This window comes from Saccopteryx leptura, chromosome 11, assembly GCF_036850995.1.
Source record: "Saccopteryx leptura isolate mSacLep1 chromosome 11, mSacLep1_pri_phased_curated, whole genome shotgun sequence".
Lineage (NCBI taxonomy): Eukaryota > Metazoa > Chordata > Mammalia > Chiroptera > Emballonuridae > Saccopteryx > Saccopteryx leptura.
This window is the reverse complement of record NC_089513.1, coordinates 79,743,097-79,767,792: the sequence shown is the minus strand read 5'-3', so window position 1 is coordinate 79,767,792 and position 24,696 is coordinate 79,743,097. Positions and strand designations below refer to the sequence as shown.

General features: G+C 50.5%; 1 protein-coding gene across 4 annotated transcripts; it reads right to left on the bottom strand.

The window, feature by feature from the left end:
* Positions 1-2,745: 2,745 nt before the first annotated feature.
* SCGN (secretagogin, EF-hand calcium binding protein) lies at positions 2,746-23,910 on the bottom strand. 4 transcript variants are annotated; one of them, XM_066352710.1, is made up of 12 exons: positions 23,721-23,910; positions 22,738-22,808; positions 20,171-20,263; positions 17,755-17,844; positions 16,728-16,784; positions 16,225-16,302; positions 14,858-14,913; positions 11,116-11,161; positions 10,477-10,536; positions 7,620-7,688; positions 2,983-3,458; positions 2,746-2,937 (listed from the first exon to the last, which is right to left on the bottom strand). In XM_066352710.1, exons 1-11 carry the CDS (start codon positions 23,800-23,802, stop codon positions 3,330-3,332), a joined length of 831 nt encoding a protein of 276 aa, XP_066208807.1. In that variant the 5' UTR covers positions 23,803-23,910; the 3' UTR covers positions 2,746-2,937; positions 2,983-3,329. The 4 variants fall into 4 exon arrangements, with proteins under 4 accessions (XP_066208807.1, XP_066208810.1, XP_066208811.1 ...); XM_066352713.1 differs by lacking the exon at positions 2,746-2,937 and having other exon boundaries at positions 3,322-3,458; positions 10,473-10,536; XM_066352714.1 differs by lacking the exons at positions 2,746-2,937; positions 2,983-3,458 and adding an exon at positions 3,493-3,732 and having other exon boundaries at positions 10,473-10,536.
* Between the last annotated feature and the right edge of the window lie 786 nt (positions 23,911-24,696).

The following is a 24,696-nucleotide window of genomic DNA, read 5'->3' as shown; positions in this document are numbered from 1 at the left end:
ATTTGAAGAAGATTCTACAGAGCATCTGCCTCCGAGTCCTCCCTGCTATCAAAGTCATGAAAAACATAGACATTCTGAGAATCCGCCAGAGCCCGCCCAGAGGCAGCTAAGACAACGGTATGACTAAATGTCATGTATTTTAAATTGAATCCTGGAACAAAAAAAAAGGAATATTAGGTAAAATTCAATGAAATCTAAAGGTTAGTACTCAATTTACAGTAACACGGCCATGTTCGTTCCGTCGTTGAGACAGGTGCACAAATGTTGAAAAGGGAACCTGGGTGAGGGGTGGGTGGGAACCTTCTATCTGTACAACTTTTGTCTGAATCTAAAATTGGTCCCAGTTCAAAACTGAAAACAAAGTAAACCTTTTGATGTTAACTCACAAAAGAGTCCCAAATTCCAAAACAAATAGATGAATGAACTTCAGTAGACCACAGTTCTTAACCTAAAAGTAGAACTCATTCTGAAAAGGGCGTCTGGTTGTAGCTGTTGCTGTCCTCTTAAACAAAGCTCTCTTGCAGCTGGTATACTTGGTAACAGGACATAATGCCCGGGCCACCCAGCCAGCCTGGTCAGCTCCTCAGGCACCAGGAAGGAATAACCCTCTTGAATTCCCTGGGGATGACCGTGAAGAGCCGGCTGTAATAAGCCAGGCGAGTGCACTCAAAAGTCACTGACAAATGAGATCATCGTTTACGCGGCTTCCGAAGAGACGCCCACGTTGGAGTGGACCTGCCCGGAGACCGACCTTGTGGACTCGAAGTGTAACCGGGCTGCCTGTGGCATCTGGGTGCTTCCTGATTTTCTTCAGGTTTCTTGGAGCCTTTCTTGGACGTGACAGTCCACATAAAGAAAACAATTGGATTAGAAGACACCGCTGTCTACTACCTTGAAGAAAAGAGGGTGGCGGGCAGGGAAGCCATGGGGCTTATTTACACACTAGGTACTCAATAAGCTATAGGGTAAATTCAATTTATGATTGGAATAAAAGCAAGAAGCAAATCAATAGAAATGAGACGCTTCCGGTCAAATGTCACCGGCGAGTATTCCTAAGCCACATCAATCGATTGGAAAGCAAATGATGATCACGGGGAGGCCTCAATGAAGAACACTTTCTAGAGGCAGCCTCCTAACAGTGGCTCCATTTTACAGATTTCGGCCTTGGATGTTGAGAGGAAGATGAACGTTTTCAACCCAAGTCCAAGTTCCCAGAGGGAGTGGAGCTGGCCCAGTTTGAATCACATATCCATGCACCATCCATCCACAGTAGTCAGAGGGACCAGAATGATTCTGGACAATCAGGCATCTGGGTGAATGCATCCATCTGTTAGCAGGACTATCTAATCTCCAGTTGTTCCTGATGGGGTATAGTATTTGCTTATACTTTCCTGTTTTAAAGCCGTGTTGTGTGGTCAAAAGTGGCTGAATTCTAACCACCTGAACACGTGAGAGCAGCAGGGTGTGGCATTGGCATTCAATTTGTGTTATTCCCGGATGAGTAAGAGTTGTTCATTAAAAATAAATATTGGGCCTGACCAGGTGGTGGCGCAGTGGATAGAGCATCGGACTGGGATGCGGAAGACCCAGGTTCAAGACCCCGAGGTCCCCAGCTTGAGCACGGGCTCATCTGGTTTGAGCAAAAGCCCACCAGCTTGAACCCAAGGTCACTGGCCCCAGGAAGGGGTTACTCGGTCTGCTGAAGGCCCGTGGTCAAGGCACATATGAGAAAGCAATCAATGAACAACTAAGGTGTTGCAACGCTCAACGAAAAACTAATGATTGATGCTTCTCATCTCTCTCTGTTCCTATCTGTCTGTCCCTGTCTATCCCTCTCTCTGACTCACTGTCTCTGTAAAAAAATAATAATAATAATAAATAAATAAATAAATAAATAAATAAATAAATAAATAAATATTGGCTGTTAGCAATTATAGTTTCGCAACTTCTCTTAGACGCTGACACAAAAACATACCCCCCCCCCCAGCGGTTAAGGGAGTTGGGAGGATATTGTTGTTCTTGTGATGGTGGTGGTGGGGGGGGAAGCGTCTAAGAGAAAGCGGTCACGATCTAGTCTGGTAGACGAAAGAGAGCTGCCTCTTTATTTAACCTGAAAAACGTGTATTTCAAGACAGTGCAAGAGAACAAGACAGTCGGGGGCGTGAGGGTCTCCCAGCTCACAGACCAGGCGAGCCCAGCCACAAAGAAGAGGAGACCACTGCTCACCTCGGAGCGCTGGGGGGGCCAGAGTTCGCCAACGTTTCTCTTTTAACGGGTCACAGGAGCCTGAAACACCTTGAAACCAGACACAAAGCCTCTCCGATCCGCAGTAAGGAATGAGGCAGTTTCTAAACATATACTCTCACTAAACTGTCCCAGCACCCTATCAGCTCATTGTTTTTGTTTTTCCTGCTTTGTATGGCGTTTAGAGAAGTTAAATCACACAATCAAGGACGTGGTAGGATCAACCCAGCGTATTCTGGGGTGTGATGGGGGTGCAGTGAATCTCCTGGTTTCCTAAACACAGTCGACCCACGTCAAGAGTTGTTCCTTTGACCACACTCACAGGGCATCAGGCGTGGTGTTGTGTGGATTTCATTAGGATCTTGCCCCCTCTCTCTCTCTCTCTCTCTCTCTCTCTCTCTCTCTCTTCCTCCCCCGACCCCGAGTTAGAGAAGTCGTTTGTCTGTCAAACCGTCAGGTAGAACAGTTCAAAGGTCACAAAACCAAACCATCACCAGTGCATCTTTGTCTGAAGCAGCGAGTTTATTTCCAGGTCAGAATCTATTGGCACACAGCAGGGGGTGGTGGGGACACACACACACACAGTGCTCACACTCAGCGGAAGCTCACAGCAGGGGGTGGTGGGGACACACACACACAGTGCTCACACTCAGCGGAAGCTCACAGGAGGGGGTGGCGGGGACACACACAGTGCTCACACTCAGCGGAAGCTCACAGGAGGGGGTGGTGGGGACACACACAGTGCTCACACTCAGTGGAAGCTCACAGGAGGGCACGGATCCCAGATCAGACTCGGCTGTCCGCACCCTGTCACTGTGGGGGACTGGGCTGGTTCACTGGGGGGGGGGGGGGACAAGAAAGCCTGAGATCTAAGGGAAAGGAACACAGGCCCTGTATGGGGGCTTTCGGTGAGGCCAGAAAACGCCAGGGCCAAGAAACAGGGACCGAGGGTCCTGTGTGACAAATACCACGCCATCTGTTACAAAGTTTGCTCCCTGTGTCCCCAACAGCAAAGCACAGATAACGATTTCACCAGCAGGGGGTCAGAAATACGCAGAGCAGATGGCAGAGCAGCAGCCTGCGGATCACGGGCGGATTCTCAGCCCAAGACACAAGGCCAGCTCGGACTTCTGGATCTTCCCGTCCTTGTTCACGTCGCAGTGACGTAAAAGGATCTCCCGGAACCTGTCAAGGTCCACCCCGCGGATGCTGGGCTGAGGGCGACAGAAACGACAGGTCAACAGGCAGAGACAGTGGCAGCCCTCTGACGCCCGCCTCCCCTCCCGCTCAGACGCTCAGGGGGACACCTGCTTCTGAGAGACCCCCCCTGGCCACGGGCCACCTCCGCCTCCCACCAGCGTGGCCCCAGGACCAGGTCACGTCTCAGCACCTCCCTTCAGGCCTCCCAACTTCTATCCCCACATCACCGCTCAGGCGTTCTCACAGAGAGCCTGCCTCTTCTGCAATTTGAGCATAAAGCTATTGTCCCTGAGAGTGGAGGAAGAAACATTTCGTTACCTCCCCGTGGGGGGGGGGGGGGTGCCTGCGCTTCGAGTCTTAACAAGGGTTGTAAATGAATGAAAGCTGAAACATTACGCTGTTGAGTGAGGGACTTCGGGGGTTTGTTTATTCCAGGGGAGATTTTCCAGGCTGAGGAGGAATGGTGAAACCATGTCCGCTGGGGAAATATTTTAATTTCAAAGGCCAGCAAAAGTGCAACTTTTGAACAAAGGGATTCTCCCAAGATTATCTTGTTTGATCCCCCACAATAACCTCGGGAGGTAAATAATCACGGGTCTTTGACAGAGTAGGAAACACAGGCTCCGAGCTGGGAAGTCTCAGCAGTGTTTTTAACTCCAAGTCCTCTGCCGCCCATCAAGGGCTTGATTCCCCAGTTCACGCCGTTCCTCACGGGGAAGCGAAGGGCTGGCCTAGTGCAGCTGCGTGAACGGCGGTAACTCTAGATTAGCCAACCTCCAGAGAGAACGGAAAACCGACAATTGGGTTTCCCAAACCGAGGACGAGGGGAGTGGTTGGGAGTGAGTGGAAGAGGCAGCCGTCTTCAGGGTGGGGTTCAGGAGACCTGGGAGGCGTTCCCCGCCCCCCACCCTCACCTCCAGGCTTCCTCGCTTCCAAAGAAATCTCTAAAAAAAAAAAAAAAAACAGGCCCTGGCTGTTTGGCTCAGTGGTAGAGCGTCAGCCTGGCGTGCAGAAGTCCCGGGTTTGATTCCCGGCCAGGGCACACAGGAGAAGCGCTCATCTGCTTCTCCACCCCTCCCCCTCTCCTTCCTCTCTGTCTCTCTCTTCCCCTCCCTCAGCCAAGCCTCCATTGGAGCAAAGTTGGCCCGAGCACTGGGGATGGCTCCTTGGCCTCTGCCCCAGGCGCTAGAATGGCTCTGGTTGCAACAGAGCGATGCCCCGGAGGGGCAGAGCATCGCCCCCTGGTGGGCAGAGCATCGCCCCCTGGTGGGCGTGCCGGGTGGATCCCGGTCGGGCGCATGCAGGAGTCTGTCTGACTGTCTCTCCCCGTTTCCAGCTTCAGAAAAATACAAAAAACAAAAAAAACAAACAAAAAAAACAACCTCCTGAGAAAACAAGACCTTTCTTTCTTGAATGAGGCAGCCACACAAAGACAAGCAAATGTGTTCACTGGCCCACGGGGCAGACGGCTGACCCCAGATCCACCCCCGTAGCAGGTGTAACAGGACAGGACAGACGAGGGCACCAGAGCGTGGGGCAGGGTTCTGGGAGACATCGGGAGGAAAGACTCTGGGGCCAGAAGCTAAAGGTGGCCCACGTCACTCCTCTGTCGAGAGTCCCTGAACGATTTCACTCTGCAGCTATGATGTGACACCTTGTCCGTAGTTTCTCTTTGTGTGTGTGTGGGGGGGGGGGGGGGCTCACAGAAGATAGCTCCCTGGTGTCAATGCCAAGCAGGTAAAAGTGTTACCCAAGGAACTGTGACCTAGAGGTAACCACTGCTAGCTACACTCCGTGACTCCATGTCAGCAACTCCCTGTTGTATAGTTACAACGTGGGGATGTTTGGTCATCAGCATCTTCAACCACATTCGCTGCATCCGTTCTCCAAGACATGGTGCCCCTGCCCCAGGAGCCTCTGAACAAATCCCACCTTGTAGAAAAGGCATAGAAGGGATGGTAGTCATTTACACTTTAGCATAAACAAATTTGGCAATGCATTTACCTTATTCAAGCAATTCTAAGCTTTTCTTCTTTTTTTTTTTCTAATTTGTTTTTTTGCACATAAAATAAGTTCCTTCAAATGAGTGGAAATGTTTTTGGTGGGTGAATGTGTGCGTTATAGGGCAGGGGGTAAAGAGTGGGTACGAATGCGCTTGTATGTCAGGGAAGCTTCTTTGGACTTCTTAAGCTATGTTTCTAAGGCTTGACAACTTTCTAGGAGTGAGAAGAACTGAATACCACTGCTCACAAGTCTTCGACCATGGAAGAAAAATCTCCTGCAACCACTGAGGGGCTCAGTTTTAATAACAATGCACAGTCCAGAGTGCATGCAGGACCCGGATCGGAGGCCTCTGCAGATATTGATTCAAATCTTCAGATCCACTTTCTGAGGCTGTGTCGGCTCTCATCTTTAATTTACAGACTAGGGAGCCAAAGCACACAGAGGTCAGTCCACCTGCTCACTGTTGTCACGTAGCTGGTACGCGTCAGAACCAGGGTACAAGCTAGGCAGGGAGGACGCCCCAGAGCACCTCTCTTTATCACTACACACGGTATCACAGCCTTTCACGTGAAAACGCACTTTTCCCCTCAGTCCATCACATGGGAAGGTGAGAGAGCGGGACTGGGATAACTGGCTGGAAAACGCTTGTCTACTCCCCTCAAATCCTGGAAACAGAGCTGGGTCTGTCTCCCCAGAGCTTGCCTTGAAACACCTAGTAAGTGCTCATTTAATTCTATACCTGGGAAACATTCTGCCAACAACAACAACAACAACAACTCCACAGTTTCAATCAAATGTCTAAACAGCTCTGGGGTTCCGTCCACAGTGAATGATTGACACCTGGACCAGTCAGGATTAAATCACTGTGCCCTGACAAACCTCAGGAAATCCTGAAGGATGTGAGATTCCCAAACTCCGTGGCTACACTGTCCTATAGCAAAGAAGCAGCTGGAAAGTATCTGCTTCACTGGGTCAGTCTACTGTTCACAGGCTGTCCACAGCGACTGTCCCCCAACACTACACAGCTCCGTGATGCAGCTACAAGCCAAGTCCCATCCATCCAACCTCAGCAGTGTCATGACAGCCAACTCAGGCTCCCTTCCCTTCCCCTCCCTTCCCTTCCCTTCCCTTCCCTTCCCTTCCCTTCCCTTCCCTTCCCTTCCCTTCCTTCCCCTCCCTTCCCTTCCCTCCCCTCCCTTCCCTTCCCTTCCCCTCCCTTCCCTTCCCTCCCCTCCCCTTCCCTCCCTCCCTCCCCTTCCCTTCCCCTCCCTTCCCTTCCCTCCCCTCCCCTTCCCTCCCTCCCTCCCCTTCCCTCCCCTCCCCTTCCCTCCCCTTCCCTTCTCTTCCCTTCCCTTCCCCCCTCCCTTCCCTTCCCTTCCTCTCCCTTCCCTTTCCTCCCTTCCCCTCCCCTCTTCTCTCCTCCCCTCCCTTCTTCTCTTCTCCCCTCCCTTCCCTTCCCTTCCTTTCCCTTTCCTTCCTTCCCCTCCCTTCCCTTCCCTTCCCTCCCCTTCCCTTCCCTTCCTTTCCCCTCCCTTCCCTTCCCTCCCCTCCCCTTCCCTCCCTCCCTCCCCTTCCCTCCCCTCCCCTCCCCTCCCCTCCCTTCCCTCCCCTCCCCTTCTCCTCCTCTCCCCTCCCTTCCCCTCCCTTCCCTTCCTTTCCCTTCCCTCCCTTCCCTTCCCTTCTTTTCCCTTCCATTCCCTTCCTTCCCTTCCCTTTCCTCTTATCTTTCCTTATCTTGTCAGCTGGGCTGTTGGAATAGCTCTTCAATTTAAAAAAAAAAAATTAAAATCCCAAGTTATAGGATTCATTATACAAGATTTAAAGTTTTTGTTATTTTCAATAACTAAGTCCAAGAGAGGAAGACTTTCTGTAATCAAACAGTAAAGCAGTCATAAACACAGCAGCACTGGGCTCCCTCAGTAAAACAGACGACGTTTAAAGGGTGGTACGGAGCTCCAAGGGGGCGTCACTTAACCAAATCTACAAATGGTCATCAGAGAGACGGAGACAGTTGGGTTTCACAGAAGCTCAAACGTTGCCAAATAGACCACATCCCTAGATTTCTCAGCGTTAATGTTCAGCCCTGATTCCTCCTCAAAATAAACAATGGAATCCACCAAAATGGCAGCCCCAATGCATGATGGGTGGGGTCTACAGGCTTGTGAGGTCACCTGGACAAGCTCCATCATGTCCTTTACAAACCCGTCCACTTCAGGACCTTCCAGGGCTCCCGTTTGACTCTGAAAGATAAAAGATTCAGTCAACCCAATATTATTTTCCTGAAGTCAAAAAGCTAAAGAACAAATTAAGTGATGAGACCAAATAAATATTCCTTGGTGACAGCCCACGGGCTCAGACATGCTGTGTTCCAACTTATGTTCCCTGGGCAGGGTGTGAGTGTCCCACATAAATTAAAATAATTCATTGTAAATACCCCCTTCCACCTCCATCTAACCACAGAGGAAGCAGCAGCTTGGAGCTCCCTGGCTTTTGCAAACACCACTAACATGACCCATGCTGATTTGACTTGCTTCTCAAATAGGTTGTGGTTAATAAGCATTACATCATATTTATCCTTTGAAAGATGGGTGGACATTTGTTTGGTTTGCTCTATGATTTACCAGTGATGCGATCATTATGAAAATACGTCTTTTAAATCAAGAGAAATGAGATTGAGTAAACTTTTTTAAAAAATATTTTTCTGAAGTTAGAAACGGGGAGGCAGACAGACTCCCGCATGCGCCCGACCGGGATCCACCCGGCATGCCCACCAGGGGGCGATGCTCTGCCCATCTGGGGCATTGCTCTGTTGCAACCAGAGCCACTCTAGCACCTGAGACAGAGGCCACAGAGCCATCCTCAGCGCCCGGGCCAACTTTGCTCCAATGGAGCCTCGGCTGCAGGAGAGGAAGAAAGAGAGAGAGAAAGGAGAGGGGGAGGGGTGGAGAAGCAGATGGGTGCTTCTCCTGTGTGCCCTGGCCGGGAATCAAACCTGGGACTTCCACACGCCAGGCTGACATCAGCTCTACCGCTGAGCCAACCAGCCAGGGCCTGAGTGAGCATATTAGAATGATTATTTGGTCTGTACGTAAGATGTTTATTTTCTTTTCTACCTATTTTATGAGACTGTCTATAGAATTCAATACATGTTACAATATTTCAGTTTCTCCTCTAAAGTTCCACCTAGGACACCTCTCAGCTCTTCTTTTCAAAGTTTCCTCATCCTGCACCTTTAACATATCATTTAAAAAAAACTATTCTTGCCTGACCTGTGGTGGCGCAGTGGATAAAGCGTCGACCTGGAAATGCTGAGGTCGCCAGTTCGAAACCCTGGGTTTGCCTGGTCAAGGCACATATGGGAGTTGATGCTTCCAGCTCCTCCCCCCTGTCTCTCTCTCCTCTCTCTCTCTCCTCTCTAAAATGAATAAATAAAAAAAAAAAAAAACAAAAAAAAAAAAAACCTATTCTTGCCTGACCTGTGGTGGTGCAGTGGATAAAGCGTCAACCTGGAAACACTGAGGTTGCCGGTTCAAAACCCTGGCTTGCCTGGTCAAGGCACATATGGGAGTTGATGATTCCTGCTCCTCCCCCTTCTCTTTCTCTCTCTCTCTCCCCCCCCTTCTCTCCTCTCTAAAATGAATAAATAAAAAAATTAAAAAAAAAAAAAAAAAAAAAAAAAACTATTCTTCCCTTCGTGTATTTGCCAAACACTAATACAGAACTTGTTACACGTGAGGCACACACCTCAGAGCTTCACACACATGGACTCACGTGATTCTCCTAACCACCCACGAGGCAGGTGCCGTGGTCCTCACTCTCCTTCTCTCACAGGTCAGGGACACGAGCAGAGGGAGGTTCAGAACCCTGCCCAAGGGCACGTGGCCAGTAAGCCCCGATCCCAACCCGGGGAGCTGGTGCCGGAGGCTACGCTGCCTCTTCCCGGCGCCTCCTTCCTGCTCAGCACACGACTCACAGGTGTGTCTGGTCTGGACAGTTTCTGGATGACACCTCTTTGACCTTCCCAACTTTTTCCTTATTTTTCTTCGTTCTTGCATCATTTTACCTTGTCGTCAAAAAATTCAATATTCATGCCATACTTCGTGTGAATGAAATTATTATTTTCTCTACCTCCCCCAAAGACCAAATAACCCTACAAGAGAAAATGTTGTGATGTCAAATAGGTCTGACCTTGCCTCTGTTTCTTTGGGTTTGATGAAGGTTTTTGTTGTTGTTTGTTTGTTTGTTTTTTGCTTTTGTTTTTTACAGGGACAGATAGAGAGTCAGAGAGAAGGACGGACAGGAACGAAGAGAGATGAGAAGCATCAATTATCAGTTTTTTGTTACGACACCTTAGTTGTTCATTGATTGCTTTCTCATATGTTCCTTGACCGTGGGCCTTCAGCAGACCGAGTAACCAGCGACTCTGGGTCCAAGCTGGTGAGCTTTTTGCTCAAACCAGATGAGCCTGCGCTCAAGCTGGCGACCTCGGGGTCTCGAACCTGGGCCCTTCCGCATCCCAGTCCAATGCTTTATCTACTGCGCCACCGCCTGGTCAGGCTTGTTGTTGTTTTTAATTTTTTTTGTTTATTTATTCATTTAGAGAGGAGAGAGAGAGAGAGAAGGGGGGAGGAGCAGGAAGCATCAACTCCCATATGTGACTTGACCAGACAAGTGGAGGGTTTCAAACCAGCGACCTCAGCGTTCCAGGTTGACGCTTTATCCACTGCGCCACCACAGGTCAGGCCGATGAAGGTTTTCTTTTTTTATATGATTGCTTGATTTTGTTTTTGAGCATAATATTCTAGATAAAGACGAAAAAGGAGAAACGTTTCCTAGTTTAGAACCAAGGAGCAAAACAAAATAAAAAAACGGGGTGTGGGTTTTATTCTCTTCTCAGCCAGAGCTGAGCGAACCTCGACACAGCAGCACAGATGTGGGTGCCATTCATCGTCTAAGGGTGGGGGTCCGTGGGTGGGACGGCCCCGCCTACCGATGGCCAGGAGACACACAAGGAGGAGACATACTCACAACGTCGTAGTGGGCAAAGATTTTCTCAAAGTCCCTCTTTCTTTCTTCAGCGGAACAAGCCTGTGTGTGGAGGAGACAGTGTGGACATCCAGCAGTGTGACACGTCCGTTGTCCGCTTTTCCCAGGGTCTTAGACAACGTTCACAAACTCGGAGTCGATGACCCTTAGCCCCTCGAGCTTAACCCTGGGCTTCACGGGCCTCTGGAGCAGGCGCCTCCCTTCCCGCCCTCTCGAATCTACAGGGACACGAGAACGCTGTATACCAGGGGTCCCCAAACTTTTTACACAGGGGCCAGTTCACTGTCCCTCAGACCGTTGGAGGGCCGGACTATAAAGAAAACTATGAACAAATCCCTATGCACATTGCACATATCTTATTTTAAAGTAAAAAAAAAAAAAAAACAGAACTGGAACAAATACAATATTTTAAATAAAGAACAAGTAAATTTAAATCAACAAACTGACCAGTATTTCAATGGGAACTATGCTCCTCTCACTGACCACCAATGAAAGAAGTACGGCGGGGGGGGGGGGGGGGGGGGGGGGCGGATAAATGGCCTCAGGGGGCCGCATGTGGCCCACGGGCCGTAGTTTGGAGACCCGTGCTGTACACCCGTCGAGAGGGACGTCACTACTTACGTCCATTTTAAATTGGAGAAGAAAGTTTTCCTGAAGAGCCAGAATCCTAAATGGGAGAAAATGGGGAAAAAAATTTTAAAAAAGGAATTGACCTGAGGATCTATCGATCAACTCTCAGTTAAACCAAACGCATCACTCTGGTGTGAGAAAAGGCGGGCAATTTCCAGATGATTCTGCAGAACAAGACTGGGGCTTGAAAAATAAGAATTTATAGACTATACAAACAAATAAAGACACCAGGGCTTTCACGGAGCTTAGGAGTCGGCAGAGAAAGACTGTGGAAAATGCATCTTAGTGGAAAATGGCACGGGAACAGGTGATGAAAGTTCTCTCCTCCACGAAAGCAACAAGAAACCTGGGGGAGAGGAGGGGGGGTCATCAGAATAACTTCTTTTTTTAAAAAAACTCTGGAAATTAACCAAAGGCCAGAAAAAAAGATATGAGTGTGTTTATTTGGGGAAATGACGAAACCTTGGTAAGAACGGAGCACTCTGGGCATGTAACCATCCTGACGTGTTTCTCACTCTAACCCCAGCTCCGTGGCAGCCTCGAAAACCAAGACCCCACAACCCCAGGGGGGAACTGGCGGCCTAGAAGCTACTCTAATGGGAAGACCAGGGTGGAAGCTCTTTCAAAGCCCGATTCCCAGAGAAGTGTCATTGTTTCTGACCTCTGAGAGTGCCCTGGGAGACCCCGCTCGCAGGGATGTCTTTCGATGACCTGACTTTGAACTCACCCAGCGGGAAAACCATTTGGCAGAAACAATGGGAGGCAGCTGCTTAAGGAAGGAGGTGCTTGATAAGCTACAAGGTATTTCTGGGAACAGAAGACCACACACAGATGCACGGGGCGACACCCGTGCCCAGGGTTTGTGTGCAGAGAAGGCTCAGCCCTGGCACCTCCGGCTTCTCTTCCCGCCCACGCAGGCCAGGTGCAGGCCAGGTGCAGGCCAAGTGCAGGCTTCGGCAGACGTGCAGACAGCGTGGCTAAATGTCGAAGATGCGCCTCAGTGAGTTCTGAGCACTCGAGGGGATTCCTGTTCAATCACAAGCTGACCATGACCCTAACCGAGCAGAGATTCAGGATTCCCCCAGGACAAAGGCACGGGCTTTGCAGATTGCATTCAAACAAGTCACTAAATGAAAGAACAACTATCAAAACAACAGCTATGACCTGAAAGAATCACTACAGGGAATTCGAAACGGAAAGACAGTCGACAGTATCCTGAATCCACATGAGAAAAAAAAAAAAAAAGAATGCCAATAGATGTAAATATAAAAGACAATATAAATGTATTTTTATGTGTGACCTTTTTTGCTATTTGACGTAAGAAACAACTGCACAGGCCCTGGCCGGTTGGCTCAGCGGTAGAGTGTAGGCCCAGCATGTGGAAGTCTCAGGTTCAATTCCCAGTCAGGGCACACAGGAGAAGCATCCATCTGCTTTTCCACCCTTCTCCCTCTCCTTCCTCTCTATCTCTCTCTTCCCCTCCGGCAGCCAAGGCTCCACTGGAGCAAAGTTCGCCCCGGGCGCTGGGGATGGCTCTATGGCCTCTGCCTCAGGCGCTAGAATGGCTCTGGTTGCAATAGAGCAACACCCAGATGGGCAGAGCATCACCCCCTGGTGGGCATGCTGGGTGGATCCCAGTCGGGCGCATGCAGGAGTCTGTCTCTCTGCCTCCCTGCTTCTCACTCCAAAACAATTAAAAAAAAAAAAATTTTTATAAAGAAACAACTGCGCAAAGCAATAATTAAACACCCATGTTAATACAATAAATTAAAAATAAAAATTGAAAAAAAAAATTTATGTTGATCTAATTTGTGGAACGATAACATCACAGAGAAGAAGAGAGAGGCTGTAACTACACAGAAGCGAAGCTTTTGAATAACATTGATATGAAGTTGGTATTAATCCAAATTAGATTTTCATAAATGAATATACAGTATTCATTGTCATCTTTCAGTCAACCACTAAGAAAAATAACTTTTAAAATATATAGTAAAAGCCTGACCAGGTGGTGGCGCAGTGGATAGAGCGTCGGACTGGGATGCGGAAGGACCCAGGTTCGAGACCCCGAGGTCGCCAGCTTGAGCGCGGGCTCATCTGGCTTGAGCAAAGAGCTCACCAGCTTAGACCCAAGGTCGCTGGCTCCAGCAGGGGGTTACTCAGTCTGCTGAAGGCCCGCGGTCAAGGCACATGTGAGAAAGCAATCAATGAACAACTAAGAAGTCGCAACGCGTAACGAGAAACTGATGATTGATGCTTCTCATCTCTCCCCGTTCCTGTCTGTCTGTCCCTGTCTATCTCTGCCTCTGTAAAAAAAAAAAAAAAAAAAATATATATATATATATATATATATATATATATATATTAAAAGAAGTAACAAGGGAGTAAGAAGAGTAGATTGGAAAGCAATCCTTGGCATGAAGGAGGCAGAAATGAAAGTGGGTGGGTGGCTGCCTTTGGGGGGAGCGATGAGATAAAAGCTTTTGTTTGCACCCTGGTTGCGATCTTTTGTGTGGAAGTTCTAGGTACTCTGCTCAGCACTGGCTTTCTCACACAGCTCTCTGCGTAGCTAGAACCGACCTCTACTCGGGAGAAACTCTCGCCTTGAGTGACCAAAAGAGCCAGGCGGGACCCAGGAGATAGAGGCCATTCTTGGGGGGCGGGGGGCACTGAGATCCCTTTACCCTATGCCTTTGGGAGGTGCACTCTTGTCCCCAGCTGGTCTGATGGTCTCTCAGTGCCTGGTCACCATCCAAGTGGCCAAAATCAGGATTAAGTTCCAGGGCAAAGTAGCCGAGGAGGACACACAGGCTGCCTGACGGCTCCCATGAAGCCCAGAACAGACTGCAGAGGGTGGTGGGGTCGGTGCCCTGGGCATTACCGAGGAGAGATCCTCCCTTGTGGGCACCCCTTTACAAGCTGGCAGAGAGGAGGTAGCTGGCACAGGGTCCGGTGATCCTGAAATCAGGCGAATCTCTGCCAGGGACGATACGAGCATCTGCTTGTGACACTGTCCCTGAAAACTCACCCTGTGGTTTCTCTCTCCCAGCCACCCCCGTCTCCGCCATCGGCCCGTCTCACGGTCCAGGCTACAAACGCCGTCCAGGCTGAGCCTGAGGCACCTGGTGTCGCAGACGTCACCATAGGGGGTGATGTCCGTGTGTCCTGGATCCCGGGATTTCTGCTCTGTCCTTCCGCTCAGAGATGGACAGAGGACGATTGAGGGTCCAGGCGGTCTTGACAGAACCTGCTGACAGGCTAGCCTGTGTCACATGCCAGACTCACAGACAGCACGTGGCAGGGACTGGGTCACTCCTATGGGCTTTCCCTCTTCCTCCATGTCCAGCCCGCAGGAGGCCACACCAACCTCAGAGACCAGAGTGCCACCGATGTCCAGTCTGGTGTCCTCTATTACCAACTAACTGTCCAACATTCCCCGAGCCGGCAGATGGGACTCGGGGCATTTTTGTCATGGGGTCCTTCTGTGGGACCACGAATGTTCAAGCCCCTGTGGGCAGGGCTGGCCCCTGACCCATTCATAAATTGTACAAGTATTTTGTCCATTGTGTATTTGGGGGAAAAGAACGTTCACTGTCTTCACGAAGGGATCTTTTTATCCTGAAAAGGTTCGCCCACTCTTCAGGACTACAGAGAAGACTTGACCTCTGCCTTTCAGAAAGAAGGGCGCGCTGTCGCTAACCCCCTCGGGAGCCCGTCCGGAACCCACGCCGCTCACCTCGCCAAGTCGTTGAGATCCAGCCGGCCGTCTCCGTGTTTGTCAAAAATCCGCATCTGGGAAGCAGAAGCACAGGGGGTTGGAAGGAAGATTGGGAAGGGAAACTCACTTGGAGAGTTCTAGATATAATTCCCTTTAGCCTCTGTATCTGGCTACCTGGGCGGAGGCAGACGCACATCCTGGCAGAGTACAGAGAAATATCACTTTCCACCGAGGGGAAGCAGTCGAGGCGCATGGGCCGTCGGTCGGGGGATGCCTGCCGCCCCAGACTCAGGGGTCGTCGGAAGGAGCAGAGGCCCCATGAGCTACTCTGGCGTCTCCTTACCCACCTTGATGCCGTTTGTTGGAGAAGTGTCTTCGGGGGAGGAAGATGACTGAGAAGTCCCTAAGAGGCTGAGCGTCCCCCTTCCGTGGAGAGACTTAGCCCCATGCAGAGAGGCTGTCTGAGTTTATTGGATCAGACTAAGCTTTAATGAGGATGGGATTAGAAAGGAGGTCAGGCTGGTTTGGGCAAGAGAGAGGAGACACATTTCTTTGCATATCTGAGTTGTGGGGCGAGTGAACTTTGTGACCTCACAACATCGTAGCGCTGCAGGATACGTCTAAATAAACCCGGGAAACAGGGACGGCGACATCGTCCGAGCACGCAGCCAGCAGATTCTTGCCTTAAAACACATCAGTCCCCGCCCCCCCCCCCCCCCCGTTCTTCCTCACTTCCTAAATCCAGCTCATTTTCACTCTTTGAAATGACTTTGAAAGCCCGTTCTCCCCACACGTTGGCATCCGAAATGTGGCACAGAATCTATTAAAACTCAGGCTCTACTTCTATGCGTTTGGATATACTCCACATCCAATCTGGTCCCGTAAACATAAACTCGGTATTCACTAAAAATCTGAGGGTGATACACTGTGGCTAGCAGTCATGCGTGGGCCACTTTCTGTGACACCATCTTCCAAAGAGGTTTTATTCCAACGGGGAGTCAGATGATCTTGAGCTTTAAGGAAGCAGCAACTCACAGACACGGGTCCATCTCAACTGCTGTGCAGACTGACTCAAAGAGAAGGCTTAAAACATGGGAGTTGGCATCCTCTGCACCAGCAGCAACCCCTGTCATCCCTGGATGTCACTGTCCCCTTCCCTTTCTCAAAAATACCGCTTGCCTTGGTCTCCTCTTCGGACAAAGGCAAGGGGTACTGTTTCTCGATCTCAAATAAAGGCTTGTTGCCCCTCACTTGGGGAGGCCTGTCATTTCCCGGTTAACAGCTCCCTGAACACAGGCCGAAGCAGCTGCCTCCCCGCTCAGTCTGCAAACGCGTCCTCTGTGTGGCACCCCGGGCCCGGTCCCCCGGGAGGCTCGGCTGCTCACCATGGTGCTCGCGTACTCCTCCAGCTTGGCCTCGGAAACCGCCGTCTGCTGCTGGAGGAAGAGGTCGCGGAGGAAGGCCTGCAAGGTGGCGAGCGGAGCCGCGTCTCACCCGGTGCGCAACGGCACCAGGCGGCCCTCCAGGGGCCTCGTGTGAGCGGCTAGGGTTCGCGCGTTCTCGGGAGGAAATAAGATGCATCTATAGCAAGTGAGTAATGCAAGAACGGGGGGGGGGGGGGGGCTGTCCCTGTTTAAAGGGAGCTCACGGAACCCAGAGAGGAACATGGAGAAAGTGTGGTCCATCCCCAATCACTGCACTTTCCCCGAGACAGAGAGTGGGGTCACAGCCACTTGCTGAACACGGAATGCATTTTGCTTAAAGTAACCAACGCTGACCCGTGTTTCTGGGATGCACGGAAAATCCAACTCCCGATCTACACACACCAAGTCCCCGCAAGGTGAACGTGCCAGGGCCCCTCACCAGCGAGGGCTCCAGCGTCACTTACACGGAGCTCGGCAGTCGAAATGAAGCCACTGCTGTCCGCGTCGTATTTGCGCCAAATCTGAAATACAGGGACGGAGGGCGTGAGCCAGTCGCCCTCCGGGAACTTGGGGTCGACTCTGCGGCTGTCTGCCACGGCTCGGCTCTGAGAACCGTCCTGACTCTGCACAGAGCTCTAGCTTTTCCTTGGTGACAGTGATTGTGTGGGGAGAGCTCGCTAGAAATGAATCAATGCCTTCAAAACTAGAAGTGGTTGTCAGCAGTTACCACGCGGAGTCTCGATGTCTAGACAGCACTCTCTAGAGCCAGCAGTCCACCGTGGCTGCTGAGGGTGGTGGCCTCCAGTGGCATTCTCCACGAACCCCCTCCACCCCTTATCCCATCACAGGTGTCCCTCTTGACCAGGGGTCCCCAAACTACGGCCCGTGGGCCGCATGCGGCCCCTTGAGGCCATTTATCCGGCCCCCCGCCGCACTTCCGGAAGGGGCACCTCTTTCATTGGTGGTCAGTGAGAGGAGCACATTGACCATCTCATTAGCCAAAAGCAGGCCTATAGTTCCCATTGAAATACTGGTCAGTTTGTTGATTTAAATTTACTTGTTCTTTATTTTAATTATTGTATTTGTTCCTGTTTTGTTTTCTTACTTTAAAATAAGATATGTGCAGTGTGCATAGGGATTTGTTCATAGTTTTTTTTATAGTCCGGCCCTCCAATGGTCTGAGGGACAATGAACTGGCCCCCTGTGTAAAAAGTTTGGGGACTCCTGCTCTTGACCCATCACAGCCGTCCTCTGGCCCAGGCCGAAGTTGTTGGTCAGCCTGGAGCAACCCGGGGCCAGCACGCCAGAAAGCACACAGGCGATCAGCCCGACATCCTGGCCCCTCAACAAGGGCTTCCTTGCCTGGTCTTGTCCCCTGTGGGCGGCTTTCCCTTGGGGACTGGCTGAGAGTGAGGACAGTCACAGCACATGGATGGGATCCTAGCCTCTCCTCTCCTTCACCCTCCACCGAGACACAAAACCACCACTCACCTGCATGAACTCCACGCTGCTGTCCAAGGGGCTTTCTCGGCGGAAGAGCAGAAGGAAGTTTTCGTCCTCGGACAAGAACATGCTGGCCAGCTAAACCGGTGGGGAGACACAGCGGTCAGCGACGTGGCCAGTGCCACTGGGGTCGAAGCCGGTGGGACATGCTCCCGGGAGAAAGGCCGGGTCTCGGGATGCACATCCCTGCCTGCCGTCCTGTGCCCTGCATTCGGTATTTTTTGGCTGACTCATTCTCCCAAAAGGTATTGCACCTTCACGAGGTATGAAACACTCTGGGTCTCCGCCTTCCATTAGCTTACATTCCAAAATAATAATAATAATGATGATTGGTGTTATTACTTTCATTGTGATTGAGTCATGAATTTATTCATGCTCAGTATGTTCCAGACACTATTCTGAGAACTTCCAGTTCTATATTAATTTTACTCTATAATAATACTAGAAAATAAAAAATAAAAAAAGGCAAATAATTCTCAGGTATGCCCTGAAGTGTTCTAAATGCTCACACAGGTAACTCATGTAATCCTAACAACCTATATAAGGTCATTTCACCAGCAAACACTTGCCGGTAATGTTACAAACTAACACTTGCCGGTTTTTCCTTACGTCAGTGGTACGCAACAGACCACTGTCATTTTGACTTTTTGTGTTTCCTTGTTTTATTGTAATATTATTAAATTTAATGGGGTGACGCCGGTTAATAAAACCATACGGGTTTCAAGTGCCCGGCTCTGTGACGCAGCATCTGCCGACGCCCTCTGAGTGCCTGTTAGGGTGCTGCAGAGGGTGGTCCCCCCCGTGATGAATTCAACCCTCCAGCTGTGTGTAGGATCCCCTGTGATGAACTCAACCCTCCAGCTGTGTGTAGGATCCCCCCGTGATGAACTCAACCCTCCAGCTGTGTGTAGGATCCCCCTGTGATGAACTCAACCCTCCAGCTGTGTGTAGGATCCCCCTGTGATGAACTCAACCCTCCAGCTGTGTGTAGGATCCTCCTGTGATGAACTCAACCCTCCAGCTGTGTGTAGGATCCCCCCGTGATGAACTCAACCCTCCAGCTGTGTGTAGGATCCCCCCGTGATGAACTCAACCCTCCAGCTGTGTGTAGGTTCCCCGTGATGAACTCAACCCTCCAGCTGTGTGTAGGTTCCCCGTGATGAACTCAACCCTCCAGCTGTGTGTAGGATCCCCTGTGATGAACTCAACCCTCCAGCTGTGTGTAGGATCCCCCCCTGATGAACTCAACCCTCCAGCTGTGTGTAGGATCCCCCCGTGATGAACTCAACCCTCCAGCTGTGTGTAGGATCCCCCCGTGATGAACTCAACCCTCCAGCTGTGTGTAGGATCCCCCTGTGATGAACTCAACCCTCCAGCTGTGTGTAGGATCCCCTGTGATGAACTCAACCCTCCAGCTGTGTGTAGGATCCCCTGTGATGAACTCAACCCTCCAGCTGTGTGTAGGATCCTCTGTGATGAACTCAACCCTCCAGCTGTGTGTAGGATCCCCCCGTGATGAACTCAACCCTCCAGCTGTGTGTAGGATCCCCCCGTGATGAATTCAACCCTCCAGCTGTGTGTAGGATCCCCCCGTGATTAACTCAACCCTCCAGCTGTGTGTAGGAGGCTCGCTCTGCTGGCTCCCGTGAACAAAGGTCACATTTCCTTCCCCGAGTGGTTCTCACGGGGTTTCAGCCAACAGACCTGCTGGCTGGGTTCACGGCCAAACCGGAGGCCTTGGGGAGGGGGGGGGGGCACCGTCATCTTTCTGAGCCGTCCACAAACAATGGCCGTTTCTCCCACGATGGGGCCGTGCTCCCAGCGCCATGCCTGAGGCCACGGAGTGAGTCCAGGGCAGGGGCCCTGGCGGGCTGTGGAATGCTTAGCCCACCTTCCCGGCCCTACCTACCGTCTCGTGGGCTGCGGGCCAGCTCAAGGTCCCACCACAGGAAAAACAGCGACCACCTACTGAGTGCCGACTGCATGCCGGGCACCGTGGCAACCAGCTCTCCACTTACTGTTTCAGTAAATCCTCCCACCAACCCTTCCGAGGGGCTTTTTTACCAAAGCTAAAACTTGCCAGTTTCTCTTTATGTCAAGGTCGAATCGGAACAGAACACTGTCAAGAAGCAAATATTGGATACGGTAACTGCGAAGTCTCCGGCATATCAATCCCCCCATTATAAAACAACCAATGTCAGCATTCGCTGACCCAAATAAAACGCTGGAAGCGCCATATGCTCTTTGTTACTAAGCAGATGAAAAGGGACAGGCAATGATTTCAAACGCATTAGCTGGAGCCAGAGCAGCCGCCTTGCAGAGCGTTCTAATTTCCCGGCCAAGTGCGCGAGTCTCGTTCCCTCGCGGAGGGAATTCTAGCCAGGGGCACAGTCAGGAGACACACCTGTTTCATCTGAATGCGACCATCTCTAGGGACCTCGTGGGTGGCCAAAAATTGCTGTTTCACCTTCTGCATATTTTCATCCGTGACCGCATCCTATACAACAGGCCAGAGACAGGATCACATTAAAGCCCCTGGAATTGCAGAAGCGTAGAGCTAGGATTATCAGATATTCGGAGCTCACAGCCTGACGGTTAGGTTAGTGCACTGGAAGACAGGTCACTTAGCCGTTTGAAATGAGCTCATCGTGTTGTAGCAGAGGGGACCGTGACGGACATTTCTCGAGCAAACAGGCACTAATCAGGATCCTGACTCGGTAAGACTGAGAGCTAGTGAGCTCTCCTAACGCATGAGCAAAGAGAGGATCAAAGGCGAGGGTGTTGGAAGAATCAACAGGACCTTCATTATATGATATGTCTGGTTGTCACTAAACGGTGCACTGGGTTGAGTACACAGACTCATTCTCTCCATCTTCTCCTGGGCCTCTAAGGAAAGTATAATTAGAAGGGGGAAAGGAATGAAAGAGGAAACCAAAGTAATACAGTCATTGTTGAATTACCAAAGATGTCACGTCTCCCTGGCACGCACAACCGTGTCATCGCCTTGTTCCCTGTCCGTGGACTGCAGGGTTATTACCAAGAAGGGCGGCACAGGACCACCAATGAAGAATGGATTCTGATGTAGAGGTTGGGACACAGATACTGTCAAACAGTGCCAGGTTCCCAAACGCTAGACTTGAACGGCCACACTACGTCCACTCTCCCCTACGGCGCCCACCCTCCCCTGCCGACCAGCCTTCCTCATGGGACCGTCCACGGAGCAGAGAGAGTAGCCCCTCTCGTGCTGGCACCATGGGCTGTGTGTGTTTGCGTTTGGGTGTACGGGCGTGTAGGTGCACCATGCAGAAAAAGCTCAGTGGAAATCACTCCATCAGGTGTGTGTGGGGGGGCTACATCGTCTTGTTTTCCTCAAACACGCCTGCCACGTTTGACCAGATGGCATCAGAACGCCGTGAGTCTCAGCATTGACAGCAGCAGGTAGTAGGAGCAAGGGGAGGGGTGGGGAGAGAAGAGGGGAGAGGAGGAAGAGAGGAAACTGATCAAAGAAAAGATATTAAAGTAAAGAGCGATGAGACAGAGAGGTAGGAAAGAGGGGGGAAGAGGCGGGGTGAGGATGCAAGATGAGAGAGCTTTGAGAAACAGAGAGACTGGTGATAGAATAAAGGAGAAACAAAGAGACAGGAGAGAGAGGGGGGGGAGAGGGGGAGAGAGAGAGAAGAGAGGGAGGGAGAGAGAGAGAGAGGGAGAGAGAGAGGGAGGGAGGGAGAGAGGGGGAGAGAGGGGGAGAAAGGGAAGAAGAGAAGGGGGGAGAGAGAGAGAGAGAGAGAGAGAGGGAGAGGGAGAGAGGGGGAGAAAGGGGGGAGAGAGAGAGGGAGAGAAGGGGAGAGAGAGAGATGGGAGATAGAGATTAGAAAGAGGTGGGAGAGAGAAGAGAGATGGAGACATCAGAGAGAAAGTCCAGGTATGGGGAGATGAGGACCCTGAAACACAGGGAAGAGAAACAGTTAGAAACGGGCAGGAAAACAAGAGACACACATAGAAAGAGAGATAGATATGAAAAGCAGACAGATAAACAGAGAGAGCAAGAAGTCTGGGTGGTGTTGGAGGCAGCGGGCAGTCACTTTTATTCTGAGCTGGCTGTCCCCCCAAACCCCTACCTCGATGTGCCCTCCCCGAGCTCTCCTCGGTAATGGGAGGCCCCTGGTTCCCCTCATTGGAGTCCTACATGGAGGTGCGGTGCTCTCAGTATTCTCCCATGTCAACAACGACAACTGAGGATGAGTTATCTCCACAGTTCACTTTAAAGGCTCCTGTCTCCAGAGCTACCCTGTTCCCGTGTGTCCCCTGGTGGAGTTTGTACCAGGTGGCCGTGTCTCTGTGAGACTCTCCTCTGCTCTCTAACGGGAATCCTCAAAACTCCATCTATACCCCAAGGCGGTGTCCATAGGGAAGGGACACTGATCCTAAATAAATTGGTTATATTTATACAGGGCTCTGGATATGTGGGTTATTTTTCGGGTTTGTCATTCCCTAAGAAATCTGTAACCTCTTCTAATTCAATGAATAATGGTGAAAAAAAAAAATGAGTTCAAATGGTTCATAGTTTGCTATCAAAGGAACATCAAATGCCCTAAACACCCAGAACCCCAATCGTAAAACTCTTAACAACAAGGTATCCCACCTTGCTGAACAGAAAGTGAGCTAGCTTATCTCCAGGCTAAAATCCATTAGCAGAGACATCACCAAAGAGACAGGCATTCAAAACACATTTGTTTGCATCTACAGTTAGGCTCTCCTAGCGGATGACAGATGTCACGCCAAAAGCCAGTGACCAGCAGGTCTAATGCTGCCGCTGTACCTCTTATAAAACCTGCCTCCGCGTTGCTAGGAGAGGGGGGAAAAATCACATGCTCGGAGGAAGAAGAGAGGCATTAATGGGGACAAGTCAGTGCCTCTTGTACTTCACAAGAGACAGACACATAATGAATGCTTCGGGGCACACATACTTACATCAGTACCCAACCTCGTTAGCATCTGGTGAAAGAAGTCCTCCAGCTCCTTCTCTTCTATGTAACCTCTTTCTAAATGCAAGGAGATACGCAGAAATACTAGTCACTCACACAGAGAAACACGTGGCCTTTAATATTTATCTAAAGGTGTCCGTAATCTCACGGTTCATCAGATTCTCGCGGACACTATATGTGACTATTCCGATCACTCAGCGCCAAGGTCTACCTCTAGGAGACACGGGTTTGATCAGTAAACGCACATTCCAGAGAAAGTGCTTTGTGTTGGGTTTATATGCATATTTGGAAAAGGGAGGCTTTCCCTTTTACACTTAAAAAAATGTACATTTTAAAACGACAATGTCAATCCTCAAGCAAACATGAGTTGTAGAATAAAATCCAACACGAGGACTTTGGAAGCTTGGGGAAATTTAACAAGTGTTAAGTATCGAATCTTAGTTTGCAGGCTCAAGACACACATTTTAGGTATCTGTTTATGGTTAATAATTAATAAAGGAAAAGCAGATGTTAGGTAGTCCCATTTGTTTCCAGGTACATTTGGGGGGGGGCAGGGGGAACAGTGTCTTTTTGAAAGTTGATCAAATGCACTCCCACGCCATTTTGAGAGGGTGAGGATTATACCACAAAGTCACACAGTAAAAGTGAGCCAATTTGGGGAGAGTGGTGTCAGCCCACAGCCTCAAATATACATCATGGTGACATGTGTGATTATGCCTCCCCACAGTCACGCACACACAGACTGGGAGTGGGGGGACATGTCCCTGCGCCCACCTCAACTTTCTCAAGGCATCTCCACGGACAACTCCAGTACACAAACAAACGTCTCTTAGGTCACCTGTGTAAACGAGGCTGGAAGACAACTTTCCTTTTCCTGCAGGGAAACCCTCGCGGCGCGGGGCCACGTCCCCACCTGCAGGCGCGCGGGGGGTGGGGGGATGGGTGGGGACGACTTGTCCTACTACTCACTGTCCTCGTCAAAGTGACGCCAGACCTGCCAGAAGCCCGTGGCGTCCCAGCTCCCGGGGGCGGGTCCGCGCGCGCTGTCCATGGTGCTGGTCGCGGAGAACTTCGGGAACCACTCGCTCCCTGCACCTGCTTGGGGCTGGCGGTTGGCAAAGCGGTCTGCGCCCCGGTGTCTGTCGCCCAGCAGTGCCCAAGTCTCACTGGGCTCTCGGCGCAACAGCTGCAGGGAGCCTGCCCTCCCCTCGGCCCGCCCCTCCGCGTGCACCGTCCTCGCGCGCGCGCGCGCGCTCTCGCGCGTTCGGGGAGCTCTCTTCTGCCTCGCTGCTGAGGATTTTGGCCACGTTATTATTTGGGTACGGTTGCTCTGAAGGCAAGCTGGAAAAGGAACAGGCTTTTAGGAAATTAATATTATTTTCTATTCATTAGCTCGTCACTTCCAAGAAGAGATGAGCATTTACCTGTTGCCCTGGTAGGTTTTAACAACAGACGGCTTGAAGCCAAGGGTGGTGGCAAGTTGTTTTTCTTCTCATCCTGAAGGATTTCATTTCCTCCTGCAACACTCTCCTGCTCTTTTTCATCAGCATAGCTAATTGATGGTTAGCTGTACAAGAAACATTGGTGGCCTGTCATTTGAAGCATTGCTGATGAACCCTGATGCACGCTTTAAACTCTGAGTTGGAAAGCAGAATACAAGAAATTCCTAAGGAAATACTGCGAAGAGAGAGCAAATGCATTTTAAAAATATATGCCTCTTTTTTTCTTTTTCTTTTGTAGCCACCTGAATACTCAAAATCATTTTAAACTAAAGGTCAGAAAGTGAGAAAGAAAAGATTCCCCCATAATTTCCCCACCAGAGATAACCAAGGATAATCTTATTGGTATATGTCCCCCCATTCTTTCTTTTTTTATAAGCACGAAAATTGTATTATACTGTTGTGTAATTTCATTTCACATGATGTATGTACGCCAGCAAATTGCA

Excerpts from the sequence above, each read along its gene's own strand:
- SCGN (XM_066352710.1), bottom strand. The coding sequence starts at position 23,802 with ATGGACAGCGCGCGCGGACCCGCCCCCGGGAGCTGGGACGCCACGGGC. Across the intron at positions 17,845-20,170 it reads GTCGCATTCAGATGAAACAG|CTGGCCAGCATGTTCTTGTC; the intron begins GTGTGTCTCCTG and ends CCACCGGTTTAG. Across the intron at positions 16,785-17,754 it reads GCAGCGTGGAGTTCATGCAG|ATTTGGCGCAAATACGACGC; the intron begins GTGAGTGGTGGT and ends CCTGTATTTCAG.